The 25,945-nt window shown below is 51.9% G+C and overlaps 1 protein-coding gene across 1 annotated transcript in view; it reads right to left on the bottom strand.

The window, feature by feature from the left end:
- The window catches only part of LOC129134458 (uncharacterized), a 31,543-nt gene extending 7,715 nt beyond the window's left edge, over window positions 1-23,828 (bottom strand). Inside the window, exons 1-7 of the mRNA XM_077193297.1 lie at window positions 23,750-23,828; window positions 19,221-19,414; window positions 16,110-16,279; window positions 10,952-11,148; window positions 7,799-7,913; window positions 6,284-6,466; window positions 1,445-1,609 (exon numbers count right to left, since the gene is read on the bottom strand). Coding sequence (XP_077049412.1) covers window positions 1,445-1,609; window positions 6,284-6,466; window positions 7,799-7,913; window positions 10,952-11,148; window positions 16,110-16,279; window positions 19,221-19,414; window positions 23,750-23,769 — 1,044 coding nt within the window. The 5' untranslated portion in view covers window positions 23,770-23,828. The remainder of the gene's footprint in view (window positions 1-1,444; window positions 1,610-6,283; window positions 6,467-7,798; window positions 7,914-10,951; window positions 11,149-16,109; window positions 16,280-19,220; window positions 19,415-23,749) is intronic.
- Between the last annotated feature and the right edge of the window lie 2,117 nt (window positions 23,829-25,945).

Genomic DNA, 25,945 nt, shown 5'->3' with positions numbered 1-25,945 from the left:
CAAGGATCCCCCCCCCAAAAAAAATCCTGGATCAGAGGGACCCCCCCTAAAAAAAAAATCCTAAATTAAAAAAGCCCCAAAATCCCCCAAAATTAACGGGGAAAAAAAATGGGGCCCCTAAATTTGGGGAGGGGGCAGCAGCACCTGGGGACCCCCCCAAAAAAAAAAACCTGGTTCAAAATAAGCCCCAAAAAAGCCCCAAATTCCCCCCAAAAATCATTAAAAGAATCAAAAATGCCCACAAAAATTAATGGGGAAAAATAAATGAGACCCCCAAATTTGGGGAGGGGGCAAAAGCACCTGGGGACCCCCCTCACCTGTCCCAGGTGTGTTTTACCTGTCCCAGGTGTGTTTTACCTGCCCCAGGTGTGTCTCAGGTGTCCCTCCCCTCCCTAGGTGTGTCCCCAGGTGTCCCCAGCTGTGCTCAGGTGTGTCCCTGGTGTGTCCCAGGTGTCCCCAGGTGTGTCCCAGGTGTCCCTCACCAGTCCCAGGTGTGTCTCAGGTGTGTCTCAGGTGTCCCCAGGTGTGTCCCAGGTGCGTCCCCAGGTGTGTCTCACCTGTTCCACCAGTGCTGCGATCTCCTGCTCGGCCTTGCTCAGCTCCTCCTCCCTCACCTGCCCCAGGTGTCCCTCACCTGCCCCAGGTGTCCCCAGGTGTGTCCCAGGTGTTCCCAGGTGTCCCCAGCTGTCCCAGGTGTCCCCAGGTGTGTCTCAGGTGTCCCCAGGTGTGTCCCAGGTGTGTCCCAGGTGTCCCCAGGTGTCCCCAGGTGTGTCCCTCACCTGTTCCACGAGCGCCGCGATTTCCTGCTCGGCCTTGCTCAGCTCCTCCACCCTCACCTGTCCCAGGTGTCCCTCACCAGTCCCAGCTGTGTCCCCAGGTGTGTCCCCAGGTGTGTCCAGGTGTCCCCAGGTGTGTCCCTCACCTGTTCCACCAGTGCCGCGATTTCCTGCTCGGCCTTGCTCAGCTCCTCCACCCTCACCTGGCCCAGGTGTCCCAGGTGTCCCTCCCCTGTCCCAGGTGTCCCCAGGTGTGTCCCCAGGTGTGTCTCACCTGTTCCACCAGTGCTGCGATCTCCTGCTCGGCCTTGCTCAGCTCCTCCACCCTCACCTGCCCCAGGTGTCCCAGGTGTGTCCCAGCTGTCCCCAGGTGTCCCTCCCCTGCCCCAGCTCTGCCCAGGTGTCCCCAGGTGTGTCCCAGCTGTCCCTAGGTGTATCTCAGGTGTCCCCAGCTGTGCCCAGGTGTCCCCCCAGGTGTCCCCAGGTGTGTCCCTCACCTGTTCCACCAGTGCCGCGATTTCCTGCTCGGCCTTGCTCAGCTCCTCCTCCCTCACATCCCCAGGTGTCCCTCACCTGTCCCAGGTGTCCCCAGGTGTGTCCCCAGCTGTCCCCAGGTGTATCTCAGGTGTCCCCAGGTGTGTCCCACCTGCCCCAGGTGTGTCCCTCACCTGTTCCACGAGCGCCGCGATTTCCTGCTCGGCCTTGCTCAGCTCCTCCTCGGGGGCTCCCTCGGGGCTGGGGCTCTCGCTGAACTCGGCCATGGCGGCCACGTGCTCGGCCTGGGCCTGCGAGGCCGCCCGGATGTCCTCGGGGTCCTCGGCCCCACACAGAGCCTGGGGACATTGGGGACGTTGAGAGAAAATGGGGGAAAAATTGGGAAAAAACGGTGAAAAAATTGGGAAAAAATTGGACAAAAATTGGACGAAAATTGGATGAAAAATGGCAGAAAAATGGCAGAAAAATGGTGGGAAAATGGCAGAGAAATGGCGGAAAAATGGTGGGAAAATGGCGGAAAAATGGTGGGAAAATGGCAGAAAATTGGGACTGGGGACATTGGGGACATTGGGGGGACATTGAGAAAAAATGGGAGAAAATTGGGGGAAATTTGGATGAAAAATGGGGAGAAAATGGTGGAAAAAAGGCGGAAAATTGGGTAAAATGGGACTGGGGACATTGGGGACGTTGGAGACATTGGGGACATTGGGGGACATTGAGAAAAAATGGGGGAAAAATTGGGGAAAAAACGGGGGAAAAATTGGACGAAAAATGGGGAGAAAAATGGCAGAAAAATGGCGGGAAAATGGTGGGAAAATGGTGGAAAATTGGGAAAAATGGGATTGGGGACATTGGGGGACATTGGGGCCACGTGCTCGGCCTGGGCCTGCGAGGCCGCCCGGATGTCCTCGGGGTCCTCGGCCCCGCACAGAGCCTGGGGACACCATTGGGGACAGCGTTGGGGACATTGGGGGACATTGAGAAAAATGGGGGAAAATTGGGGAAAAAATGGTGAAAAAATTGGGAAAAAATTGGACGAAAAATGGCAGAAAAATGGCGGAAAAATGGCACTGGGGACATTGGGGACATTGGGGACACTGGGGACACTGGGGGGACAATGGAGGCATTGGGGACATTGGGAAAAAAATGGGAGAAAACTTGGGAAAAAATGGTGAAAAAATGGGATGAAAAATGGGGAGAAAATGGCGGAAAAATGGGACTGGGGACATTGGGGGGCATTGAGAAAAATGGGAGAAAATTGGGAAAAAATGGGATTGGGGACACTGGGGGGCATTCAGAAAAAATGGGAGAAAATTGGGAAAAAATCGGACGAAAATTGGACGAAAAATGGCAGAAAAATGGCGGGAAAATGGTGGGAAAATGGGACTGGGGACATTGGGGACATTGGGGACAATGGGGACAATGGGGCCACGTGCTCGGCCTGGGCCTGTGAGGCCGCCCGGATGTCCTCGGGGTCCTCGGCCCCACACAGAGCCTGGGGACAGCATTGGGGAAAAATGGGGGAAAATTGGGGAAAAAACGGTGAAAAAATTGGGAAAAAATTGGACGAAAAATGGCAGAAAAATGGGAGAAAAATGGGAGAAAAATGGTGGGAAAATGGCAGAGAAATGGCGGAAAAATGGTGGGAAAATGGCGGAAAATTGGGACTGGGGACATTGGGGGGACATTGGGGGGGCATTGGGTAAAAATGGGGGAAAAAAATTGGATGAAAAATGGGGAGAAAATGGGGAGAAAATTGGGGAAAAATGGTGGAAAATTGGGGGAAAATGGGACTGGGGACACTGGGGACATTGGGGGGACATTGGGGGACATTTGGGACAATGGGGCCACGTGCTCGGCCTGGGCCTGCGAGGCCGCCCGGATGTCCTCGGGGTCCTCGGCCCCACACAGAGCCTGGGGACAGCAGTGGGGAAAAATGGGGGAAAATTGGGAAAAAACGGTGAAAAAATTGGGAAAAAACTGGACGAAAAATGGCAGAAAAATGGCGGGAAAATGGCAGAGAAATGGCGGAAAATTGGTGGGAAAATGGCGGAAAATTGGGACTGGGGACATTGGGGGGACATTGGGGGGACATTGGGGGCATTGGGGAAAAATGGGGGAAAATTTGGGAAAAAACAGTGAAAAAAATTGGGAAAAAATTGGACGAAAAATGGCGGAAAAATGGCACTGGGAACATTGGGGACATTGGAGGCATTGGGGACATTGGGGACGTTGAGAAAAAATGGGGGAAAAATTGGGATAAAGGGGAGAAAAAATTGGGAAAAAATTGGACGAAAAATGGCGGAGAAAATGGCGGAAAAATGGCGGAAAATTGGGACTGGGGACATTGAGCAAAAATGGGGAACATTGGGAAAAAATGGTGGAAAATTCAGAAAAAATGGGGTTGGGGACATTGGGGACATTGGGGAAAATGGGAGAAAATTGGGAAAAAACAGTGAAAAAATTGGGAAAAAATTAGATGAAAAATGGCAGAAAAATGGGACTGGGGACATTGGGGAGCATTGAGAAAAAATGGGAGAAAATTTGGGAAAAAATGGGGAAAAAATTGGGAAAAAAATTGGACGAAAAATGGGGGAAAATGGGGGGGAAATGGCGGAAAATTGGGACTGGGGACATTGGGGGGACATTGGAGACTTTGGGGACACTGGGAAAAAATGGCAGAAAATTGGGAAAAATTTGGACAAAAAATGGGGAGAAAATGGCAGAAAAATGGTGGAACGATGGCGGAAAAATGGGATTGGGGACATTGGGGCGCATTGGGGACATTGGAGAAAAATTGGGAAAAAACAGTGAAAAAATTGGATGAAAAATGGCGGAAAAATAGCAGAAAATTGGGACTGGGGACATTGGGGACATTCAGGACATTGGGGGGACACTGGGGACATTGGGAAAAAAATGGCAGAAAATTGGAAAAAATGGGACTGGGGACATCGGGGGCATTGGGGGGACATTGGGGACATCGTTGGGGACAAATGGGGGAAAAATTGGGAAAAAACGGGGAAAAAAATTGGACAAAAAATGGCGGAAAAATGGGGGGAAATGGCGGAAAATTGGGACTGGGCACATTGGGGACATTTGGGGACATTTGGGGACATTGAGGGTCCATTTTGGGGACTGTTTGGGGACATCAGGGACACTGGGGACACTCGGGGACATTTAGGACATTGGAGGGACATATTGGGTCATTTTGGGTCCATATTGGGCCATTTTGGGTCCATATTGGGTCATTTTTGGGTCCATTTTTGGGCCCTTTTATGTCCATTTTTGGGGCCATTTTTGGGCTCTTTACGGTCCATTTGTAGGCCTTTTTTGGGCTCTTTTGTGTCCATTTTGGGTCCATTTTTGGGCTCTTTTGGGTCCATTTTTGGAACCATTTTTGGGTCCATTTTGGGTCCATTTTTGGGTCCATTTTTGGCGCCATTTTGGGTCCATATTGGGTCCATTTTGGGTCCATTTTTGGGCCCATTTTTGGGGCCATTTTGGGTCCATTTTTGGGTCCATTCTGGGTCCATTTTTGGGCCCATTTTTGGGCCCTTTTGGGTCCATTTTAGGCCATTCTGGGTCCTTTTTTGGGCTCCTTTGGGGCCATTTCAGGTTCATTTTTTGGCTCTTTTGGGTCCATTTTGGGGCCATTTTGGGGCCATTTTGGGCCATTTTTGGTCAATTTTGGCCTCTTTTAGGACCATTTTTGGGGCCATTTGGGGGCATTTTTGAGTCCATTTTTGGGTCCATTTGGGGCCATTTTGGGGACATTTTGGGTCCATTTTGGAGCCATCTTGGGTCCATTTTTGGGCCATTTTTGGGCTCTTTTGGGGCCATTTTAGGTCCAGTTTTGGGGACATTTTGGGGCCATTCTGGGTCCATTTTTGGGCTCCTTTGGGGCCATTTCGGGGCCATTTTAGGTTCATTTTTTGGCTCTTTTAGGTCCATTTTGGGCCATTTTAGGGCCTTTTTTGGGTCCATTTTGGAGCCATTTTTGGGCTCTTTTGGGTCCATTTTGGGGCCATTTTTGGGCTCTTTTGGGTCCATATTGGGCCATTTTGGGGCCACTTTTGGGCCATTTTTGGGTCCACTTTTGGGCTCTTTTGGCTCCATTTTGGGTCCATATTGGGTCCATTTTGGGTCCATTTTTGGGCCCTTTTGGGTCCATTTTTGGGCCCATTTTTGGGCCCTTTTGGGGCCATTTTAGGTCTGTTTTTGAGCTCTTTTAGGGCCATTTTTGGGTCCATTTTGGGGCCATGTTTGGGCAGTTTTTGGGTCCATTTTTGGGTCCATTTTGGGTCCATTTTGGCACCATTTTGGGTTCATTTTTGGGATCATTTTAGGCCATTTTGGGGCCCTTTGGGGCCATTTTTGGGCTCTTTTGGGGCCATTTTGGGTCCATTTTTGGGGCCTTTTTGGGGCCATTTTGGGTCCATTTTTGGGGCCCTTTTGGGGCCACTTTTGGGCAGTTTTTGGGTCCATTTTTGGGCCCGTTTGGGGCCATTTTTGGGTCCATTTCGGGGACATTTTGGGTCCATTTTTGGGTCCATTCTGGGTCCATTTTTGGGCTCTTTTGGGCCATTTTTGGGCTCTTTTGGGTCCATTCTGGGTCCATTTTTGGAACCATTTTTGGGGCCATTTTGGGTCTATTTTTGGGGCCCTTTTGGGGCCACTTTTGGGCCATTTTTGGGTCCATTTCGGGGACATTTTGGGTCCATTTTTGGGCTCTTTTGGGGCCATTCTGGGGCCATTTTTGGGTCCAATTTTGGGCTCTTTTGGGGTCCATTCTGGGTCTATTTTGGGGCCATTTTTGGGCTCTTTTGGGTCCATATTGGGCCATTTTGGGGCCACTTCTGGGCCATTTTTGGGTCCACTTTTGGGCTCTTTTGGGTCCATTTTGGGTCCATTTTTGGCTCTTTTGGGTCCATTTTTGGGTCCATTTTTGGGCCCATTTTTGGGCTCTTCTGGATCCATTTTTGGGGACCCCACCTGTGCCAGGTGCCCCTCACCTGCTCCAGGATGTGCGTCCTCCTGGTGGCCGCGGGGTCCTCGTCGTCCTCGGGCGCGTCCCTGTCCCTGTGTCCGTCCGTCCCCCGGTCCCTGTGTCCGTCCGTCCCCCGGTCCCCGTCGCCGTCCCCCCGCTCCCGGGCCGGCTCCTCGGGCGCCATGTCGAAGAGCTCGCGGATGGTTTGCTGCGGGCACGGGCACACCTGGGCACACCTGGGCACACCTGGGCACACCTGGGGGCACCTGGGGACACCTGGGGACAGCTGGGGACACCTGGGGGCACCTGGGTACACCTGGGGGTATCTGGGATAGACTCGGGGGTATCTGGGGGCACCTGGGCACACCTGGGCACACCTGGGGGTACCTGGGGACAGCTGGGGGCACCTGGGCACCCCTAGGGACACACCTGGGGACAGCTGGGGGCACCTGGGCACACCTGGGCACACCTGGGCACACCTGGGCGCACCTGGGGACAGCTGGGGACACCCCTAGGGACACCTGGGGGCACCTGGGGGCACCTGGGGACAGCTGGGGACAGCTGGGGACACACCTGGGGACACCTGGGGGCACCTGGGCACACCTGGGGACAGCTGGGGACACACCTGGGGACACCTGGGGGCACCTGGGGACAGCTGGGGACACACCTGGGGACACCTGGGCGCACCTGGGCACACCTGGGCGCACCTGGGGGCACCTGGGGGCACCTGGGGGCAGCTGGGGACACCTGGGGACAGCTGGGGACAGCTGGGGGCACCTGGGGACACCCCTAGGGACACACCTGGGCGCACCTGGGGACAGCTGGGGACAGCTGGGGACAGCTGGGGACACACCTGGGCACACCTGGGGACAGCTGGGGACACACCTGGGGGCACCTGGGGACAGCTGGGGACAGCTGGGGACAGCTGGGGACACACCTGGGCACACCTGGGGGCACCTGGGGACACACCTGGGCACACCTGGGGACAGCTGGGCACCTGGGGACACCTGGGGGTACCTGGGGACAGCTGGGGACAGCTGGGGATGCACCTGGACACACCCAGAACCGACCCAGACCCACCTGAACCTCACATGGGGACACCTGGGGACAGCTGGGGGCACTTGGGGTCACACCTGGGTCACACCTGGGGACACCTGAACCTCACCTGGGGACAAAAAACACACCTGGGGACACCTGGGGGGACCTGAACACCCCAAAGGTGCCCTCAGGAGGTTCCTCTGCACCTGGAACCCACCTGGGACCCCCAAACCCCTCCCAGGTTGTGACCCCGCCCTCAGCTGTTGGGGGCGGGGTCTCCCCTGTCGGGGGCGGGGCCTCACCTGCTGGGGGCGGGGTCTCACCTGTCAGGGTCTCACATGTTGGGGGCAGGGTCTCACTTGTCAGGGGTCTCACCTGTCGGGGGCGGGGCCTCCTCTGTCAGGGGCGGGGTCTCACCTGTCAGGGCGGGGTCTCACCTGCCAGGGGGCGGGGCCTCACCTGTCAGGGGCGGGGTCTCACCTGTCGGGGGGTGGGGCCTCACCTGTTTGAAGTAGGCCGTGGTGAAGTTGCCGCCCTCGATGGCCATGTCCCCCAGGAGCCGCTTCTGATTGGCCTTCTTGAGAATGTTCTCCTCAACGGTGCGCTCCGAGATCAACCTGCACAGGTGAGACGGGGACAGGTGAGATGGACAGGTGAGAGACAGGTATGGACACAGGTATGGACACAGGTGAGACACAGGTATGGACACAGGTGGGACACACAGGTATGGACACAGGTGAGGGACACAGGTGAGGGACACAGGTATGGACACAGGTAGGGGCTCTTGAGAATGTTCTCCTCAACCGTGCGCTCCGAGATCAACCTGCACAGGTGAGAGGGAAACAGGTGAGATGGACAGGTATGGACACAGGTGAGAGACAGGTGAGGGACAGGTATGGACACAGGTGAGATGGACACAGGTATGGACACAGGTGAGATGGACACAGGTATGGACACAGGTATGGGCTCTTGAGAATGTTCTCCTCAACGGTGCGCTCCGAGATCAACCTGCACAGGTGAGACGGACAGGTGAGATGGACACAGGTGAGGGACACAGGTGAGTGACACAGGTGAGTGACACAGGTGAGGGACAGGTGAGGGACACAGGTATGGACACAGGTGAGGGACACAGGTGAGGGACACAGGTGAGGGACAGGGGAGACACAGGTGAGGGACAGGGGAGGGACACAGGTGGGACACAGGTGAGACAAGTAAGGACAGGTACAGACAGGTATGGACAGGTGAGAAACGGGCAAGACAGGTAAGGACAGGTGAGACACAGGTGACACCTGGGAACAGCCCCAGGAACAGCCCCAGGTGAGCTCCAGGTGTTCTCCTGCACCGTGATCAACCTGGACAGGTGAGGACAGGTGAGACACAGGTAAGGACAGGTGACACAGGTGAGACACAGGTGAGACACAGGTACAGACAGGTATGGACAGGTGACACAGGTATGGACAGGTATGGACAGGTATGGACAGGTATGGACAGGTGACACAGGTGACACAGGTATGGACAGGTGTGGACAGGTAAGGACAAGGGAACAGCCCCAGGTGAGCTCCAGGTGTTCTCCACTGTGGTCGGCCTGCAGGTACGGACAGGTGAGACGTGCACAGGTGAGTCCATAACTCCCTGATTCTCACACAGGTGAGCTCCTAAAGCCCAAACACCTGCACAGGTGAGCTCCAGGTGCTACAGGTGAGCTCAGAACTCCCAAATACCTGCACAGGTGAGCTCCAGGTGCTTCTCCAGCTGCACAGGTGAGTCCATAACTCCCAAATCCCTGCCCAGGTGAGCTCCTAAATCCCTAATCCCCGCCCAGGTGTGCTCACCTGTAGATGTGGATGTTGCGGGTGTGGCCGATGCGGTGGCACCTGTCCTGTACCTGCCCAGGTACCCAAATCCCTGCACAGGTGAGCTCCAGGTGCTACAGGTGAGCTCCTGACTCCCGAACACCTGCCCAGGTGAGCTCCTAAATCCCAAACACCTTCACAGGTGAGCACCAGTGCTTCTCCAGCTGCACAGGTGAGCTCCTAACTCCCATACAGCCACACAGGTGAGCTCCAGGTGAGCTCCTAAATCCCAAATACCGGCACAGGTGAGCTCCTAACTCCCATAGAGCCACACAGGTGAGCTCCAGGTGCTACAGGTGAGCTCCTCAGGTGTTCTCACCTGTAGATGTGCACGTCGCGGGTCTGGCCAATGCGGTGGCACCGGTCCTGTACCTGTGCTCAGGTGTGTGTGCTCACCTGTAGATGTGCACGTCGCGGGTCTGGCCGATGCGGTGGCACCTGCCCAGGTACCCCAATCCCCACCCAGGTGAGCTCCAGGTGCTACAGGTGAGCTCCTAAATCCCAAACACCTGCACAGGTGAGCTCCTAGAACCCACACAGCCACACAGGTGAGCTCCAGGTGCTTCTCCAGCTGCACAGGTGAGTCCGTAACTCCCAAGTACCTGCCCAGGTGAGCTCCTAGATCCCAAATACCTGCACAGGTGAGCTACTAACTCCCATAGAGCCACACAGGTGAGCTCCAGGTGAGCTCCCCAATCCCTGCTCAGGTGTGTGTGCTCACCTGTAGATGTGCACGTCGCGGGTCTGGCCGATGCGGTGGCACCTGTGCCTGCCCAGGTACCCAAATCCCTGCACAGGTGAGCTCCTGACTCCCATACAACCACACAGGTGAGCTCCTAAATCCCAACTACCTGCACAGGTGAGCTCCAGGTGCTACAGGTGAGCTCTAGGTGAGCGCCTAACTCCCCTCCCAGGTGTGTGTGCTCACCTGTAGATGTGCACGTCGCGGGTCTGGCCGATGCGGTGGCACCTGTCCTGTACCTGTGCTCACCTGTAGATGTGCACGTCGCGGGTCTGGCCGATGCGGTGGCACCTGTACCTGTGCCCAGGTGTGCTCTCACCTGTAGATGTGCACGTCGCGGGTCTGGCCGATGCGGTGGCACCTGTCCTGTACCTGTGCTCACCTGTAGATGTGCACGTCGCGGGTCTGGCCGATGCGGTGGCACCTGTCCTGTACCTGCCCAGGTGTGCTCACCTGTAGATGTGCACGTCGCGGGTCTGGCCGATGCGGTGGCACCTGTCCTGTACCTGCCCAGGTACCCAAATCCCTGCACAGGTGAGCTCCAGGTGCTACAGGTGAGCTCCGAACTCCCAAATACCTGCCCAGGTGAGCACCAGGTGCTTCTCCAGCTGCACAGGTGAGTCCATAACTCCCATAGAGCCACACAGGTGAGCTCCAGGTGCTACAGGTGAGCTCCTAGATCCCAAATACCTGCACAGGTGAGCTCCAGGTGCTACAGGTGAGCTCCTAACTCCCAAATCCCTGCACAGGTGAGCTCCCCAGGTGTGCTCACCTGTAGATGTGCACGTCGCGGGTGTGGCCGATGCGGTGGCACCTGTCCTGTACCTGTACCTGTGCTCACCTGTAGATGTGCACGTCGCGGGTCTGGCCGATGCGGTGGCACCTGTCCTGTACCTGTGCCCAGGTGTGTGCTCACCTGTAGATGTGCACGTCGCGGGTCTGGCCGATGCGGTGGCACCTGTCCTGTACCTGTGCTCACCTGTAGATGTGCACGTCGCGGGTCTGGCCGATGCGGTGGCCCCTGTACCTGCACAGGTGAGCTCCCCAGGTGTGTGCTCACCTGTAGATGTGCACGTCGCGGGTCTGGCCGATGCGGTGGCACCTGTCCTGCGCCTGCGCGTCCATGGTCGGGTTCCAGTCCGAGTCGTAGAACACGACCGTGTCCGCCCCCGCCAGGTTGACGCCGACGCCGCCCGAGCGCGTGGAGAGGATGAAGCAGAAAATTCGCTTGTCGGCGTTGAAGCGCTCCATGAGGGCCTGCGGACACAGGTGAGGGGGAACAGGTGAGCGCACAGGTGAGGGGCGGGAACACCTGAGATAGCTGGGGCACACCTGGGCACACTTGGGTTGGACCTCAGGGCACTCAGGAGCTCACCTGAGATACCTGGGCACACCTGGCAGTGAGTTTGGTGCCCCTGGGGCACAGCTGGGGCACACCTGGGCACACCTGGGCACACCCTGAGATACCTGGGGCACACCTGGGTACACCTGGGCACACCTGGGTTGGACCTCAGGGCACTCAGCAGCACACCTGGGCACACATGGGACACACCTGGGTACACCCTGAGATTCCTGGGGCACACCTGGGGCACACCTGGGGAACACCTGGTAGCACCAAATTGGGGTTAGGGACACCTGAGGGACACCTGGGCACAGCATGGAGCAGAAGATTCGCCTGTCGGCATTGAAGCGCTCCATGAGGGCCTGCGGGCAGGTGAGCGCACAGGTGAGGGGCGGGGCACAGGTGAGTGCACAGGTGAGGGGCGGGGACACCTGGGGCACACCTGGGTACACCCTGAGATACCTGGGAGTGAGCTTGGAGCACACCTGAGATACCTGGGACACACCTGGGCACAGCTGGGGCAGACCTCAGGGCACTCAGCGGCACACCTGGGGCACACCTGGGTTGGACCTCAGGGCACTCAGGAGCTCACCTGGGACACCTGGGGCACACCTGGGCACACCTGAGATACCTGGGGCACACCTGAGGCACACCTGAGAGTGAGTTTGGAGCACCTGGGGCACACCTGGACACACCTGGGACACACCTGGGTACACGTGGGGCACACCTGGGAGTGAGCTTGGGGTACACCTGGGGCACACCTGGGTACACCCTGAGATAGCTGGGGCACACCTGGGCACACCTGGGGCAAATCTGAGACACCTGGGGCACACCTGGGTGTGAGCTTGGTGCACCTGGGCACATCTGAGACACCTGAGGCACACCTGGGGCACACCTGAGGTACCAGGGACTGAGCTGGGGGCAGCTGGGACACACCTGGGCACACCTGGGGCACAGCTGGGTACACTTGAGATACCTGGGGCACACCTGGGTACGACCTCAGGGCACTCAGGAGCTCACCTGAGACACCTGGGCACAGCTGGGCACAGCTGGGCACACCTGAGATACCTGGGGCACACCTGGGAGTGAGCTTGGGGCAGTTGGGGCACACCTGGGCACACCTGGTAGCACCAAATTGGGGTGAGGGACACCTGAGGGACACCTGAGGGACACCTGGGCACAGGATGGAGCAGAAGATTCGCCTGTCGGCGTTGAAGCTCCATGAGGGCCTGCGGGCAGGTGAGCGGGCAGGTGAGCGCACAGGTGAGGGGCACAGGTGAGGGGCGGGGCACAGCTGAGATACATGGGGCACACCTGGGAGTGAGCCTGGGGCACAGCTGGGCACACCCTGAGATAGCTGGGACACACCTGGGGCACATCTGGGAGTGAGCTTGGGGCACACCTGGGGCACACCTGGGTACATGTGGGGCACACCTGGGAGTGAACTTGGGGCACACCTGGGCACAGCTGGGTTGGACCTCAGGGCACTCAGGAGCTCACCTGAGATACCTGGGACACACCTGGGGACACCTGGGAGTGAGCTTGGGGCACACCTGGGCACACCCTGAGATAGCTGGGACACACCTGGGAGTGAGCTTGGGACACACCTGGGCACACCTGGGCACACCCTGAGATACCTGGGGCACACCTGGGGCACACCTGGGGCACACCTGAGATAGCTGGGGCACACCTGGGGCACACCTGAGATACCTGGGACACACCTGGGTACACCTGGAACACACCTGGGTTGGACCTCAGGGCACTCAGCAGCTCACCTGGGACACACCTGGGCACACCTGAGAGTGAGCTTGGAGCACACCTGAGATACCTGGGAGTGAGCTTGGAGCACCTAGGGCACACCTGGGCACACCTGAGATAGCTGGGACACACCTGGGCACACCTGGGGCACACCTGGGAGTGAGCTTGGGACACACCTGAGACACCTGGGGCACACCTGGGGCACACTTGAGATGGGGGGGGCACACTTGGGTTGGACCTCAGGGCACTCAGGAGCTCACCTGAGATACCTGGGCACACCTGGCAGTGAGTTTGGTGCACCTGGGGCACACCCGGGGCACACCCAGGGCACACCTGAGATACCTGGGGCACAGCTGGGGCAGACCTGGGTACACCTGGGCACACCTGGGGTACACCTGGGTTGGACCTCAGGGCACTCAGCAGCTCACCTGAGGTACCTGGGGCACACCTGGGTACACCTGGCAGTGACTCTGGTGCACCTGGGGCACACCTGAGATAGCTGGGGCACAGCTGGGAGTGAGCTTGGAGCAGGTGGGGCACATCTGGGGCACACCTGGGTACACCTGGGACACACCTGGGACACACCTGGGACAGCTGGGGCACACCTGGGCACACCTGAGAGTGAGTTTGGAGCACCTGGGGCACACCTGGAGGTGCTACAGCCTCTGGGTGTGTCTCAGCCACACCTGACTGCACCCAGGTGTATCCCAGGTGGGTCTGACCCCACCCAGGTGTATCCCAGGTGTATCCCAGGTGTACCCAGGTGTATCCCAGGTGTATCCCAGGTATACCCCAGGTGTGTCCAGGTGTATCCAGGTGTCTCTAACTGCACCCAGGTGTATCCCAGGTGTATCCCAGGTGTATCAGGGCTCACCTGTCTCTGCTCCACGCGGGTGGAGCCGTCCAGGCGCAGGCAGATGTGCCCCAGGTGTATCCCAGGTGTATCCCAGGTGTCTCTAACTGCACCCAGGTGTATCCAGGTGTATCCAGGTGTGCCCCAGGTGTGTCTGACCCCTCCCCAGGTGTATCCCAATCACACCCAGGTGTATCCCAGGTGTATCCCAGGTGTGTCTAACCCCACCCAGGTGTGTCCAGGTGTATCCCAGGCGCACCCAGGTGTGTCCCAGGTGTCTCTAACTGCACCCAGGTGTATCCCAGGTGTATCCCAGGTGTACCCAGGTGTATCCCAGGTGTGTCTAACCCCACCCAGGTATATCCCAGGTGTACCCAGGTGTATCCAGGTGTATCAGGGCTCACCTGTCTCTGCTCCATGCGGGTGGAGCCGTCCAGGCGCAGGTAGATGTGCCCCAGGTGTATCCCAGGTGTATCCCAGGTGTATCCCAGGTGTCTCTAACTGCACCCAGGTGTATCCCAGGTGTATCCCAGGTGTATCCAGGTGTATCCAGGTGTATCCCAGGTGTGTCTGACCCCACCCAGGTGTATCCCAGGTGTGTCTAACCCCACCCAGGTGTATCCCAGGTGTCTCTAACTGCACCCAGGTGTATCCCAGGTGTATCCCAGGTGTGTCAGGGCTCACCTGTCTCTGCTCCACGCGGGTGGAGCCGTCCAGGCGCAGGTAGATGTGCCCCAGGTGTATCCCAATCACACCCAGGTGTATCCCAGGTGTGTCTGACCCCACCCAGGTGTATCCCAGGTGTCTCTAACTGCACCCAGGTGTATCCCAGGTGTACCCAGGTGTGTCAGGGCTCACCTGTCTCTGCTCCACGCGGGTGGAGCCGTCCAGGCGCAGGCAGATGTGCCCCAGGTGTATCCCAGGTGTATCCCAGGTGTCTCTAACTGCACCCAGGTGTATCCCAGGTGTGTCCAGGTGTATCCCAGGTGTGTCTGACCCCACCCAGGTGTATCCCAATCACACCCAGGTGTATCCCAGGTGTATCCAGGTGTGTCCCAGGTGTGTCTAACCCCACCCAGGTGTATCCCAGGTGTACCCAGGTGTATCCCAGGTGTACCCAGGTGTGTCTAACCCCACCCAGGTATATCCCAGGTGTACCCAGGTGTATCCCAATCACACCCAGGTGTACCCAGCTGTATCCCAGGTGTGTCTGACCCCACCCAGGTGTGTCCAGGTGTATCCCAGGCACACCCAGGTGTATCCAGGTGTATCCCAGGTGTCTCTAACTGCACCCAGGTGTATCCCAGGTGTATCCCAGGTGTATCAGGGCTCACCTGTCTCTGCTCCACGCGGGTGGAGCCGTCCAGGCGCAGGCAGATGTGCCCCAGGTGTATCCCAGGTGTATCCCAGGTGTGTCTAACCCCACCCAGGTGTATCCCAATCATACCCAGGTGTATCCCAGGTGTATCCAGGTGTATCCCAGGTGTATCCCAGGTGTATCCAGGTGTACCCAGGTGTGTCTGACCCCACCCAGGTGTATCCCAGGTGTATCCAGGTGTACCCAGGTGTGTCTGACCCCACCCAGGTGTATCCAGGTGTATCCCAGGTGTCTCTAACCGCACCCAGGTGTATCCCAGGTGTGTCAGGGCTCACCTGTCTCTGCTCCACGCGGGTGGAGCCGTCCAGGCGCAGGTAGATGTGCCCCAGGTGTATCCCAGGTGTCTCTAACTGCACCCAGGTGTATCCAGGTGTATCCCAGGTGTGTCTAACCCCACCCAGGTGTATCCCAGGTGTATCCCAGGTGTGTCTAACCCCACCCAGGTGTATCCCAGGTGTATCAGGGCTCACCTGTCTCTGCTCCACGCGGGTGGAGCCGTCCAGGCGCAGGTAGATGTGCCCCAGGTGTGTCCCAATCACACCCAGGTGTATCCCAGGTGTATCCCAGGTGTCTCTAACTGCACCCAGGTGTATCCCAGGTGTATCCAGGTGTATCCCAGGTGTGTCTGACCCCACCCAGGTGTGTCCCAGGTGTATCCCAGGTGTGTCCCAGGTGTGTCTGACCCCACCCAGGTGTATCCCAGGTGTATCCCAGGTGTGTCTGACCCCACCCAGGTGTATCCCAGGTGTATCCCAGGTGTATCCCAGGTGTGTCTGACCCCACCCAGGTGTATCCCAGGTGTATCCAGGTGTGCCCCAGCTGTGCCTAACCCCACCCAGGTGTGTCCCAGGTGTACCCAGGTGTGCCCCAGGTGTGTCAGGGCTCACCTGTCTCTGCTCCACGCGGGTGGAGCCGTCCAGGCGCAGGTAGATGTGCCCGTGGAAGGTGAGGAAGCGCTCGAGCACGTCCAGCATCCGCGTCATCTGCGTGAAGATCAGCACCCGGTGCCCCCCGGCGCGCAGCCGGCGCAGGAGCACGTCCAGGGCCTGCAGCTTACCTGGGCACAGGTGAGGGGCAGGTGAGGGAGGCAGAAAAACCCCCAAAAATACAAAAAATCCCCGAGATTTTAGCCCAAAATTCACTAAATTGGCCCCAAAAATCAGCGAAATTCACTTAAAAATTCAATGTATTGGTCACAGTGAGGGACAGTGAAAACACAAAAAATCCTAAAAATCCCCAAAATTTTACCCAAAATTCACTGAATTGGTCCCAAAAATCAGCGAAATTCACCCAAAAAATTCCCTGAATTGGTCACAGTGAGGGACACAGAAAACCCCAAAAAAAACTTTAAAAAATGCCCAAAATCCCGAATATTTTACCCCAAAATTCACTAAATTGGCCCCAAAAATCAGAGAAATTCACTTAAAAATTCACTGAATTGGTCCCAGTGAGGGACACCAAAAACCCCGAAAAAATCCTAAAAATCCCCAAAATTTTACCCCAAAATTCACTAAATCGGTCCCAAAAATCAGCAAAATTCACTTAAAAATTCAATGTATTGTGCACAGGTGAGGGATAGGTGAGGGACAGCAAAAACACCCAAAGAATACAAAAAAAATCCCCAAGATTTTAGCCCAAAATTCGTTAAATCGGCCCCAAAAATCAGCGAAATTCACTTAAAAATTCAATGTATTGTGCACAGGTGAGGGGCAGGTGAGGGACACCAAAAAACCCAAAAAATACCAAAAAAATCCCAAAGATTTTAGCCCAAAATTCGTTAAATCGGCCCCAAAAATCAGAAAAATTCACTTAAAAATTCCCTGAATTGGTCCCAGTGAGGCGCAGGTGAGGGACACCAAAAACCCCAAAAAATACAAAAAATCCCCAAGATTTTACCCCAAAATTCACTAAACTGGCCCCAAAAATCACCAGAATTCACTTAAAAATTCAATGTATTGGTCACAGTGAGGGACAGGTGAGGGACACCAAAAACCCCAAAAAATACCAAAAAATCCCCAAGATTTTAGCCCAAAAATCACTGAATTGACCCCAAAAATCAGCGAAATTCACTCAAAAATTCCCTGAATTGGTCACAGTGAGGGACACCAAAAACCCCCAAAAAATCCTAAAAAAATCCAAAGATTTTACCTCAAAATTCACTGAATCGACCCCAAAAATCAGCGAAATTCAGTTAAAAATTCACTGAATTGGTCACAGTGAGGGTCAGGTGAGGGACACCAAAAACCCCGAAAAAATCCTAAAAATCCCCAAAATTTTACCCCAAAATTCTCTAAATTGGCCCCAAAAGTTTCCTGAATCTACTCAAAAAAATACTGAAAGAATTAAAGAGATCCCGAAGATTTGACCCCAAAAATTCACTAAATTGGTCCCAAAAATCAGCGAAATTCACTTAAAAATTCAATGTATTGTGCACAGGTGAGGGGCAGGTGAGGGACACCAAAAACCCCGAAAAAAATACAAAAAATCCCCGAGATTTTAGCCCAAAATTCATGAAATCGGCCCCAAAAATCAGCAAAATTCACTTAAAAATTCAATGTATTGTGCACAGGTGAGGGACACCAAAAACCCCAAAAAATCCGAAAAAAATCCCAAAGATTTGGTCCCAAAATTCATTAAATTGGCTCCAAAAATCAGCGAAATTCACCCAAAAATTCCCTGAATTGGTCACAGTAAGGGACACCAAAAACCCCCAAAAAATCCTAAAAAAATGCCCAAGATTTACCCCAAAATTCACTAAATTGGTCCCAAAAATCAGTGAAATTCACTTAAAAATTCACTGAATTGGTCCCAGTGAGGGACAGGTGAGGGACACCAAAAAACCCAAAAAATACAAAAAATCCCCAAGATTTTAGCCCAAAATTCACTGAATTTGCCCCAAAAATCAGCGAAATTCACTCAAAAATTCACTGAATTGGTCACAGTGAGGGACACCAAAAACCCCCAAAAAATCCTAAAAAAATCCCCAAGATTTTAGCCCAAAATTCACTGAATTGTCCCCAGCCCCCTGGATGTCCCCAACCCCCCTGACTGTCCCCAGCCCCCTGGATGTCCCCAACACCCTCAATGTCCCCAACACCCCCAGTGTCCCCAACGTCCCCAATGCCCTCAATGTCCCCAATCCCCCTGGCTGTCCCCAGCCCCCTCAATGTCCCCAATGTCCCCAAGCCCTCTGGATGTCCCCAACCCCCCTGACTGTCCCCACCAGCGCCCAGAGTGTCCCCAGTGTCCCCAATCCCCTCAATGTCCCCAACACCCTCAATGTCCCCAATCCCCCTGAACGTCCCCAATGCCCTCAATGTCCCCAATCCCCTCAATGTCCCCAACGTCCCCAATCCCCTCTGGATGTCCCCAGTCCCTCGAGTGTCCCCAGTGTCCCCAATCCCCTCAATGTCCCCAGTCCCCTCTGGATGTCCCCAATGCCCTCAATGTCCCCAACGTCCCCAACCCCTCTGGATGTCCCCGCCCCCCCGACTGTCCCCACCAGTGCCCCGAGTGTCCCCAGTGTCCCCAATCCCCTCAATGTCCCCAATGCCCTCAATGTCCCCAGCCCCTCTGACTGTCCCCACCCCCTGAGTGTCCCCAATGTCCCCACCCCCCTGGCTGTCCCCACCAGTGCCCCGAGTGTCCCCAGAGTCCCCAACCCCCCTGAGTGTCCCCAGCCCCCTGGATGTCCCCAACATCCCCAACCGCCCTGACTGTCCCCAACCCCCCAGGCTGTCCCCAGACCCCCGATTGTCCCCAGTGTCCCCAATGCCCTCAATGTCCCCAATGCCCTCAATGTCCCCAACCCCCCTGGCTGTCCCCAACCCACCCTGACTGTCCCCACCCCCCTGACTGTCCCCACCCCCCCGGCTGTCCCCACCCCCCTGGCTGTTCCCACCCCCCCGGCTGTCCCAGCAGGGCCGCTCAATGTCCCCAACGTCCCCACCCCCCTGGCTGTCCCCGGTGTCCCCTCAATGTCCCCGATGTCCCCTCACCGCAGTCGTACTGCACCAGCCGCGGGTCAGGGAACTGCGTCTGCAGCCCCTGGGCCAGGTGAGCGCCGCGGGCCCTCAGCTCCTCCCGCAGCCGCTGCTCCAGGCGCTGCCGCTGCCGCTGCGCCCAGGGCGGGGGGCGGCCGCTGTGCAGGGACACGCCCCGGGAGGCCACCGCCGGCACCGCCACCAGGAACCTGGGCAGGGGACACGGAGACGGGGAGGTGGCACCTTGGGGACATCACTGGGGACAGTGGGACACCGCCTTATGGGGGGATTGTGACACTGGAGTCAGCGGATCCCCCCCTAAAGTGACTTGGACTGGCCCATGGAGACATTGGGATCAGTCCCCGGGAGGCCACCGCCGGCACCGCCACCAGGAACCTGGGCAGGGGACACGGAGACGGGGAGGTGGCACCTTGGGGACATCACTGGGGACACTGGGACACCCCCTCAGGGGAGATGGAAGAGCCCAAAGATTCTGGATCCCCCCTGATGTGACTTGGACTGGCCCATGGGGACACTGGGGACACGCCCTGAGAGGCCACCGCCGGCACCGCCACCAGGAACCTGGACAGGGGACACGGACACGGGGAGGTGGCACCTTGGGGACATCACTGGGGACACTGGGACACCCCCTCAGGGGAGATGGAAGAGCCCAAAGATTCTGGATCCCCCCCTGAAGTGACTTGGACTGGCCCATGGGGACATTAGAACCTTTCCATGGGGATTTGGGGACATGGAGATGGGGTGGTGGCACCTTGGGGACATCACTGAGGACACTGGGACACCCCTATGGGGATGTGGAATGGTCCAAAGGTCCTGGATCCCCCCTGAGGGGACTTGGACTGGTCCATGGGGACACCCCTGGGGACACCCCTGGGGACACTGCAATGGGGATTTGGGGACACTGCAATGGGGATTTGGGGACACGGAAATGGGGCGGTGGCACCGTGGGGACACCACTGAGGACACTGGGACACCCCCTCAGGGGAGATGGAACAGCCCAAAGATTCTGGATCCCCCCCTGAAGTGACTTGGACTGGCCCATGGGGACATTGGGGACACCCCTGGGGACACTGGGGACACTGAAATGGGGATTTGGGGACACGGAAATGGGGAGGTGGCACCTTGGGGACATCGATATGGGGGGCTGGGCTCCCCCTATGGGGATGTGGAATGGTCCAAAGAAACTGGATCCCCCCTAAAGTGACTTGGACTGGCCCATGGGGACATTAGAACCTCTCCGTGAGAATTTGGGGACATGGAAATGGGGCGGTGGCACCTTGGGGACATCACTGGGGACACTGGGACACCGCCTTATGGGGGGTTTGTGGCACTGGAGTCAGCGGATCCCCCCCTAAAGTGACTTGGACTGGCCCATGGGGACACTGGGGACACTCCTGGGGACACTAAAATGGGGCAGTGGCACCTTGGGGACACCTTGGGGACATTGGACACCCCTATGGGGACATGGAACAGCTCAAAGGTCCTGGATTCCCCCCCTAAAGTGACTTGGACTGGCCCATGGGGACATTGGGGACACTCCTGGGGACATTGGGGACACTGCAATGGGGATTTGGGGACACTGAAATGGGGATTTGGGGACACGGAAATGGGGATTTGGGGACACGGAGATGGGCGGTGGCACCTTGGGGACACCTTGGGGACATTGGGACACCCCTATGGGGATGTGGAATGGTCCAAAGGTTCTGGATCCCCCCCTAAAGTGACTTGGACTGGCCCATGGGGACATTGGGTTCCCCAAAATCACCAAATAAATCCCAAAAAATTTCCCAGAAATCACCAAAAAAATCCCAAAAAAATCCCAAATAAATCCCAAAAAATTCCCCAAAAATTCCCCCAAAATCACCAAATAAATCCCAAAAAATTCCCCAAAATCACCAAATAAATCCCAAATAAATCCCAAATAAATCCCAAACAAATCCCAAATAAATTCCCCAAAAATTCCCAAAAATCACCAAATAAATCCCCAAAAAATTCCCCAAAAAATTGGAAAAAAAATCCGAAAAAATCCTAAAAAATCGGAAAAAATCCTTAAAAAATAAAAAAAATCCGAAAAAATCCGAAAAAAATCCGAAAAAATCAGAAAAAAAAAAAATCGGAAAAAAATCAGAAAAAATCAGGAAAAAAATCCCTAAAAAAATCCTTTAAAAATCCTTCAAAAATCCTTAAAAAATCAGAAAAAATCAGGAAAAAAATCCCTAAAAAAATCCTTTAAAAATCCTTCAAAAATCCTTAAAAAATCAGAAAAAAATCAGAAAAAATCAGAAAACAATCCTTTAAAAATCCATGAAAATCAGAAAAAAATCCCGAAAAAAATCAGAAAAAAATCCCGAAAAAATCCGAAAAAAATCCTTAAAAAATTCCTAAAAAATCCCTAAAAATCAGGAAAAAATCCTAAAAAAATCTGAAAAAAATCAGAAAAAAAAATTCCTAAGAAATCAGAAAAAAATTGGAAAATCAGAAAAAAATCCGAAAAAATCCCAAAGGAATCAGAAAAAAAATCCTTAAAAAATCCTTAAAAAATCCTTAAAAAATCCGAAAAAATCCGAAAAAAAATAAAATCAGAAAAAAATCCTTAAAAAATCCCGAAAAAAAATCAGAAAAAATCAGAAAAATATCCCTAAAAAACAGAAAAAAATCCCTAAAAAATTGGAAAAAATTCAGAAAAAAATCAGAAAAAAATCCCTGAAAAATCAGAAAAAAATCCCCTAAAAATCCTTAAAAAATCAGAAAAAAAATCCCTAAAAAACCAGAAAAATCTTTTAAAAATCCCTTAAAAATCTTTTAAAAATCCCTAAGAAAATGGAAAAAATTCAGAAAAAATTCAGAAAAAAATCACGAAAAAATTCCTAAAAAATCAGAAAAAATCAGAAAAAATCCCTAAAAATCCTTTAAAAATCAGAAAAAAAATCCCTAAAAAAACAGAAAAATCTTTTAAAAATCCCTAAAAAATCAGAAAAAAATTCCTAAAAAATAAAAAAAAATCTTAAAAATCCTTAAAAAATCAGAAAAAAATTGGAAAAAAACCGAAAAAATCCTTAAAAAATCAGAAAAAAAAAAAAATCGGAAAAAAAATCTTAAAAAATCCTTAGAAAATCAGAAAAAAATCGGAAAAAAATCCCTAAAAATGAGCAAAAAATTCGAAAAAAATCAGAAAAAAATCAGAAAAAAACCCCAAAAAATCCTTAAAAAATCCTAAAAATCAGAAAAAATTGGAAAAAATCCGAAAAAAATCCTTAAAAAATCAGAAAAAAATTTCTAGAAAAATCTTAAAAAATCCTTAGAAAATCAGAAAAAAATTGGAAAAAAATCTGAAAAAATCATTAAAAAATCAGAAAAAAATCGGAAAAAAATCAGAAAAAAATCCTTAAAAATCCTAAAAAATCAGCAAAAATTCCGAAAAAAAATCAGAAAAAAACCCCAAAAAAATCCTTTAAAAATCCTAAAAAATCAGAAACAATTGGAAAAAATCAGAAAACAATCCTTAAAAAAATCAGAAAAAAGTTGGAAAAAAAATCCGAAAAAAATCTTAAAAAATCCTTTAAAAATCAGAAAAAAATTGGAAAAAAATCCGAAAAAATCCTTAAAAAATCAGAAAAAAATTGGAAAAAAAATCTGAAAAAAAATCTTAAAAAATCCTTTAAAAATCAGAAAAAAATCGGAAAAAAATCCGAAAAAATCCTTAAAAATAAAAAAAAAATCGGGAAAAAATCTTAAAAATCCTAAAAAATCAGAAAAAAATCGGAAAAAATCAGAAAAAATCCTTAAAAAATCAGAAAAAAATCCCTATAAAATTGGAAAAAATTCAGAAAAAATTCAGGAAAAATTGAGAAAAGAATCAGAAAAAATTCAGAAAAAATCCCTAAAAAAAATCCTTAAATAATCAGAAAAAAAATCCCTAAAAAATCAGAAAAAATTGGAAAAAATCAGAAAAAAATCGGAAAAAAAATCCTTAAAAAAATCCGAAAAAAATTCCGAAAAAAAATCTAAAAAATCCTTTAGAAATCGGAAAAAAATCCTTAAAAGAATCCGAAAAAATCCTTAAAAAATCAGAAAAAAATCGGAAAAAAATCCGAAAAAATCCTTAAAAAATCCGAAAAAAATCCTTAAAAAAATCGGAAAAAAATCCGAAAAAAATCCTTAAAAAATCGGAAAAAAATCGGAAAAAAATCCTAAAAAATCCTTTAAAAATCCTTTAAAAATCCCTAAAAATTGGAAAAAATTCAGAAAAAATTCAGAAAAAATCAGAAAAAAAATCAGAAAAATAAAAAAAAATCAAAACCCCCCCCCAAAATCAGAAAAAATCAGAAAAAATTCAGAAAAAGTCAGAAAAAAATTGGAAAAAAATCTGAAAAAATCCTTAAAAAATCCTTAAAAAATCCGAAAAAAATCGGAAAAAAATCCGAAAAAAATCCCTAAAAAATCCTTTAAAAATCCTTTTTAAATCCTTAAAAAAATCCCTAAAATTCCCCCAAAATTCCCGACCCTTCCGGAAGTTTCCTGACCTGTCGAGGATGGGCTTCATCTGCTGCAGGCGCTGGGGGGCCCGAGCACGGCGCTGTCCAGGGCCCCCCCGGCTCCGGATTTCCCTGGGGGCAGCGTCAGGAACTGCAGGACCTGTGGGGAAACAAATCCCAAAAAATCCCAAAAAATCCCAAAAAATCCCAAAATTTCCCCAAAAAAATCCCCAAAATTCCCCAGGGGACGCCGGCGTCACCTCCCGGCCGTAGACGGGGCTGAGGCCGCAGCGCTGCTCGTTCAGCTCAGCAGCCGCTCCAGGCGCTCGGCGCGGCCCCGGGCACGGCGAGATTCCAGAGATTCCTGAGGGGGAAAATATTGGGAAATATTGGGAAAAAATTCCGGGAAAAATTGGATTTAAAATGGTCGAAATCCGCATGAAAATCGCATTAAAAACACCCAAAATCTGCATTAAAAACGCTTAAAACCCACACTAAAACACCCAGAAATGGCCCCAAAGTTAAGGAGATTCCAGCGATTCCTGAGGGGAAAAATATTGGGAAATATTGGGAAAAAATTCCGGGAAAAATTCCAGGAAAAATCGGGGTTAAAATGGTCAAAATCCGCATGAAAATCGCATTAAAAATGCCCAAAATCTGCACTAAAATACCCCATAATGGCCCCAAAGTTAAGGAGATTCCAGCGATTCTTGAGGGGAAAAATATTGGGAAATATTGGGAAAAAATCCCGGGAAAAATCGGAGTTAAAATGGCTGAAATCTGCATGAAAATCACATTAAAAATGGCCAAAATCTGCATTAAAATGACCCAAAAATCTGCATTAAAATGACCCCAAAATGGCCCCAAAGTTAAGGAGATTCCAGCGATTCCTGAGGGGAAAAATATTGGGAAAAATATTGGGAAAAAATTCCGGGAAAATTGGATTTAAAATGGCTGAAATTGGCATGAAAATCGCATTAAAAACACCCAAAATCGGCATTAAAAACGCTTAAAACCCGCACTAAAACACCCAGAAATGGCCCCAAATTTGAGGAGATTCCAGCGATTCCTGAGGGGAAAAATATTGGGAAAATATTGGGAAAAAATTCCAGGAAAAATTGGATTAAAAATGGTCAAAATCCGCATTAAAATCGCATTAAAAACGGCCAAAATCTGCAGTAAAATATCCCAGAACCGCCACTAAAATGACCCCAAATTCTGCACTAAAATGACCCAAAATGGCCCCAAACCTAAGGAGATTCCAGCGATTCCTGAGGGGAAAAAATATTGGGAAATATTGGGAAAAAATTCCGGGAAAATCAGGGTTAAAATGGTCGAAATCCGCATGAAAATCGCATTAAAATGGCCAAAATCTGCAGTAAAATATCCCAGAACCGCCACTAAAATGACCCCAATTCTGCACTAAAACACCCAGAAATGGCCCAAAGTTAAGGAGATTCCAGCGATTCCTGAGGGGAAAAATATTGGGAAATATTGGGAAAAAATTCCAGGAAAAATTGGATTTAAAATGGTCAAAATCCGCATTAAAATCGCATTAAAAACACCCAAAATCTGCATTAAAAACGCTTAAAACCCGCACTAAAACACCCAGAAATGGCCTCAAATTTGAGGAGATTTCAGAGATTCCTGAGGGGAAAAATATTGGGAAAATATTGGGAAAAAATTCCAGGAAAAATTGGATTAAAAATGGTCAAAATCAGCAAGAAAATCGCATTAAAAATGGCCAAAATCTACATTAAAAACGCTTAAAACCCGCACTAAAACACCCAGAAATGGCCCCAAAGTTAAGGAGATTCCAGGATTCCTGAGGGGAAAAATATTGGGAAATATTGGGAAAAAATTCCGGGAAAAATTGGATTTAAAATGGCTGAAATCGAATGAAAATCGCATTAAAAATGGCCAAAATCTGCAGTAAAATATCCCAGAACCGCCACTAAAATGACCCCAAATTCTGCACTAAAATGACCCCAAAATGGCCCCAAACTTAAGGAGATTCCAGAGATTCCTGAGGGGAAAAATATTGGGAAAAAATTCCCGAAAAATTTGATTTAAAATGGCTGAAATCAGAATGAAAATCGCATTAAAAACGGCCAAAATCTGCATTAAAATGACCCCAAAATGGCCCAAACCTAAGGAGATTCCAGAGATTCCTGAGGGAAAAAATATTGGGAAATATTGGGAAAAAATTCCGGGAAAAATTGGATTAAAAATGGTCAAAATCCA

The sequence above is a fragment of the Agelaius phoeniceus genome, chromosome 37 (genome assembly GCF_051311805.1).
Source record: "Agelaius phoeniceus isolate bAgePho1 chromosome 37, bAgePho1.hap1, whole genome shotgun sequence".
NCBI classification, from domain to species: Eukaryota; Metazoa; Chordata; class Aves; order Passeriformes; family Icteridae; genus Agelaius; species Agelaius phoeniceus.
This window is presented reverse-complemented; position numbering and strand designations above follow the sequence as displayed.